Source organism: Oncorhynchus masou, chromosome 15 (assembly GCF_036934945.1).
Source record: "Oncorhynchus masou masou isolate Uvic2021 chromosome 15, UVic_Omas_1.1, whole genome shotgun sequence".
NCBI classification, from domain to species: Eukaryota; Metazoa; Chordata; class Actinopteri; order Salmoniformes; family Salmonidae; genus Oncorhynchus; species Oncorhynchus masou.
The window spans coordinates 57342011-57347010 of NC_088226.1; the positions used below are offsets into that span (position 1 = coordinate 57342011).

The 5000-nt window shown below is 42.0% G+C and overlaps 1 protein-coding gene across 1 annotated transcript in view; it reads right to left on the reverse strand.

The window, feature by feature from the left end:
- The window catches only part of LOC135556887 (protein unc-13 homolog A-like), a 75478-nt gene that overhangs the window by 25675 nt on the left and 44803 nt on the right, over positions 1-5000 (reverse strand). The window contains exon 25 of the mRNA XM_064990300.1: positions 4707-4775. Within this exon, the coding sequence (XP_064846372.1) occupies positions 4707-4775 (69 nt within the window). The remainder of the gene's footprint in view (positions 1-4706; positions 4776-5000) is intronic.

The following is a 5000-nucleotide window of genomic DNA, read 5'->3' on the forward strand; positions in this document are numbered from 1 at the left end:
CAAGGTCCCCCTGCTCAAAAAAGCACATATACATGCCCGTCTAAAGTTTACCAATGAACATCTGAATGATTCAGAGGACAACTGGGTGAAAGTGTTGTGGTCAGATGAGACCAAAATGGAGCTCTTTGGCATCAACTCAACTCGCCATGTTTGGAGGAGGAGGAGTGCTGCCTATGACCCCAAGAACACCATCCCCACCGTCAAACATGGAGGTGGAAACATTATGCTTTGGGGTTGTTTTTCTGCTAAAGGGACAGGACAACTTCACCGCATCAAAGGGACGATGGATGGGGCCATGTACCGTCAAATCTTGGGTGAGAACCTACTTCCCTCAGCCAGAGCATTGAAAATGGGTCGTGGATGGATATTCCAGCATGACAATGACCCAAAACACACAGCCAAGGCAACAAAGCAGTGGCTCAAGAATAAGTACACTAAGGTCCTGGAGTGGCCTAGCCAGTCTCCAGACCTTAATCCCATAGAAAATCTGTGGCGGGAGCTGAAGGTTTGAGTTTCCACACGTCAGCCTCGAAACCTTAATGACTTGGAGAAGATCTGCAAAGAGGCGCTCCTAGTAGCCAGGGACTTTAATGCAGGGAAACTTAAAACCGTGTTACCAAATTTCTATCAGCATGTTAAACTTCTTATGGCTGGGGGCAGTATTGAGTAGTTTGGATGAATAAGTTGCCCAAAGTAAACGGCCTGCTCCTCAGTCTCAGTTGCTAATATATGCATATTATTATTAGTATTGGATAGAAAAGACTCTAAAGTTTCCAAAACTGTGAAATATTGTCTGCGAGTATAACAGAACTGATATTGCAGGCGAAACCCTGAGGAAAATCAAACCAGGAAGTGGCCTCTATTTTGAAAACTTCATGCTCCATAGGCTGCCTTTGCTCCATTTAAAGGTATATCAACCAGATTCCTTTTCCTATTGCTTCCTCAAGGTGTCAACAGTCTTTAGACATAGTTTCAGGCTTTTATTTTGAAAAATGAGTGAGAACGATAACATCGCGTCATTGTATGGCTGGGTGCCAGCAGCGTTTTGTATGCGCAACAGAGTTTGGGCAGCCATTGCCTTTCCCTCTCCTACTGAAAAAGACAGTTGCGGTTGATACAGTGCCTTGCGAAAGTTTTCGGCCCCCTTGAACTTTGCAACCTTTTGCCACATTTCAGGCTTCAAACATAAAGATATAAAACTGTATTTTTTGTGAAGAATCAACAACAAGTGGGACACAATCATGAAGTGGAACGACATTTATTGGATATTTCAAACTTTTTTAACAAATCAAAAACTGAAAAATTGGGCGTGCAAAATTATTTAGCCCCCTTAAGTTAATACTTTGTAGCGCCACCTTTTGCTGCGATTACAGCTGTAAGTCGCTTGGGGTATGTCTCTATCAGTTTTGCACATCGAGAGACTGAAATTTTTTCCCATTCCTCCTTGCAAAACAGCTCGAGCTCAGTGAGGTTGGATGGAGAGCATTTGTGAACAGCAGTTTTCAGTTCTTTCCACAGATTCTCGATTGGATTCAGGTCTGGACTTTGACTTGGCCATTCTAACACCTGGATATGTTTATTTTTGAACCATTCCATTGTAGATTTTGCTTTATGTTTTGGATCATTGTCTTGTTGGAAGACACATCTCCGTCCCAGTCTCAGGTCTTTTGCAGACTCCATCAGGTTTTCTTCCAGAATGGTCCTGTATTTGGCTCCATCCATCTTCCCATCAATTTTAACCATCTTCCCTGTCCCTGCTGAAGAAAAGCAGGCCCAAACCATGATGCTGCCACCACCATGTTTGACAGTGGGGTTGGTGTGTTCAGGGTGATGAGCTGTGTTGCTTTTACGCCAAACATAACGTTTTGCATTGTTGCCAAAAAGTTCAATTTTGGTTTCATCTGACCAGAGCACCTTCTTACACATGTTTGGTGTGTCTCCCAGGTAGCTTGTGGCAAACTTTAAACAACACTTTTTATGGATATCTTTAAGAAATGGCTTTCTTCTTGCCACTCTTCCATAAAGGCCAGATTTGTGCAATATATGACTGATTGTTGTCCTATGGACAGAGTCTCCCACCTCAGCTGTAGATCTCTGCAGTTCATTCAGAGTGATCATGGGCCTCTTGGCTGCATCTCTGATCAGTCTTCTCCTTGTATGAGCTGAAAGTTTAGAGGGACGGCCAGGTCTTGGTAGATTTGCAGTGGTCTGATACTCATTCCATTTCAATATTATCGCTTGTACAGTGCTCCTTGGGATGTTTAAAGCTTGGGAAATCTTTTTGTATCCAAATCCGGCTTTAAACTTCTTCACAACAGTATCTCGGACCTGCCTGGTGTGTTCCTTGTTCTTCATGATGCTCTCTGCGCTTTTAACGGACCTCTGAGACTATCACAGTGCAGGTGCATTTATACGGAGACTTGATTACACACAGGTGGATTGTATTTATCATCATTAGTCATTTAGGTCAACATTGGATCATTCAGAGATCCTCACTGAACTTCTGGAGAGAGTTTGCTGCACTGAAAGTAAAGGGGCTGAATAATTTTGCACGCCCAATTTTTCAGTTTTTGATTTGTTAAAAAAGTTTGAAATATCCAATAAATGTCGTTCCACTTCATGATTGTGTCCCACTTGTTGTTGATTCTTCACAAAAAAATACAGTTTTATATCTTTATGTTTGAAGCCTGAAATGTAGCAAAAGGTCGCAAGGTTCAAGGGGGCCGAATACTTTCGCAAGGCACTGTATATTATCGATTATATATTTTAAAAACAACCTGAGGATTGATTTAAAAAAACGTTTGACATGTTTCTGTGGACATTACAGATACTGTCTGGAATTTTCGTCTGCGTTCTTGTGACCGCTCTTTCCTGTGGATTTCTGAACATAACGCGCCAAACAAACGGATGTATTTTGGATATAAAAATAATCTTTATGGAACAAAAGGAACATTTATTGTGTAACTGGGAGTCTCGGGAGTGAAAACATCTGAAGATCATCAAAGGTATACAATTAATTTGATTGCTTTTCTGATTTTCGTGATCAAGCTACTTTGATGCTAGGTGTTCATAATGTTTTGTCGAGCGATCGATAAACTTACACAAACGCTTGGATTGCTTTCGCTGTAAAGCATATTTTCAAAATCTGACACGACAGGTGGATTAACAAAAGGCTAAACTGTGTTTTGCTATATTGCACTTGTGATTTCATGAATATAAATATTTTTAGTAATATTATTTGAATGTGGCGCTCTGCAAATCAGCAGTTGTTGATGAAAATTATCCCGTTAACGGGATTACAGCCATAAGAAGTTAAATGTGCAACCAGGGGGAAAGAAAACTCTGGACCACCTTTACTCCACACACAGAAACGCACACAAAGCTCTCCCTCACACTCCATTTGGCAAATCTGACCATAATTCTATCCTCCTGATTCCTGCTTACAAGCCAAAATGAAAGCAGGAAGCACCAGTGACTAGATCAATAAAAAAGTGGTCAGAGGAAGCAGGTGCTAAGCTACAGGACTGTTTTGCTAGCACAGACTGGAATATGCTCCGGGATTCCTCTGATGGCATTGAAGAGTCCACCACATCAGTCATTGGCTTCATCAATAAATGCATCGATGACGTCGTCCCCACAGTGACCGTAGGTACATATCCCAACCAGAATCCATGGATTACAGGCAAAATCCACACTGAGCTAAATTCTAGAGCAGCTGCTTTCAAGGAGCGGGACTTATAAGATATCCTGCTATGGCCTCCGACGCACCATCAAACAGGCAAAGCATCAATACAGGACTAAGATCAAAAAGTACTACACCGGCTCTGACGCTCATCGGACGTCATACAGACGACAAAGGGAAGCATAGCCGAGAGCTGCCCAGTGACACGAGCCTACCAGACAAGCTAAACTACTTCTATGCTCTCTTTGAGGCAAATAACACTGAAACATGCATGAGAACACCAGCTGTTCCGGAAGACTGTGTGATCACGCTCTCCAGGCAGTGTCAGAGGAAGGCCCTAAAAACTGTCAAAGACTCCTGCCACCCTAGTCATAGACTGTTCTCTCTGCTAACGCACGGCAAGCAGTACCGGAGGGCCAAGTGTAGGTCCAAGAGGCTTCTAAACAAGCCAAGCCATAAGACTCCTGAATACCTAAGCAAATGGCTACCCAGACTATTTGCATTGTCCCCCCTTTTTACAATGCTGATACTCTCTGTTGTTATCATCTATGCAAAGTTACTTTAATAACTCTACCTACATGTACATATTATCTCAACTAACCGGTGCCCCCCCGCACATTGACTCTGTACCGGTACCCCCTGTATATAGTCTCGCTATTGTTATTTTACTTCTGCTCTTTAATTAGTTGTTACTCTTATTTCTTATTCTTATCCGTATTTTTTTTAAACGGCATTGTTGGTTAGGGGTTCGTAAGTAAGCATTTCACTGTAAGGTCAACACCTGTTGTATTTGGCGCATGCGACTAATACAATTTTATTTGATTTAATACGCAGATTTCTCACATCGATGCACATCTTATATCTGGGTACAGACCAGTTAACTAGGCCTAAGACTCCTTGGTGAGGAACAATATTAGCAGGCTAGTTAATTGGTTTTGCAAAAGGGATCTAGAGGTAGGTAAGGACACAGATTGAAAAACAGAGAGAGAGAGAAATAGAAGAGAGAAAGTTAAGAGTAGCCTACCCGGTACATGGACAGATCAATCCTAAGGGAGTTGTGGAGTTGGTCTAGGAGCTTCACAAATCGTTCTTTCTGAACAAATAAAATACGCCACAACATATTAGCCTAAGAGCTAGCATACCCATTGGCTCACCTTAATCATCGAGTTGAGGCATTGCATCATATTATGTATCTGTCCATCCCTCATGAATTGCTTAGTGCTATCCAGAATCCATGGGACATCCCTACCCTAACTCTAACCTTAACCCCTACCCTTACACTAAACTTAACTATAAACCTTACGTAACCTTAACCGTA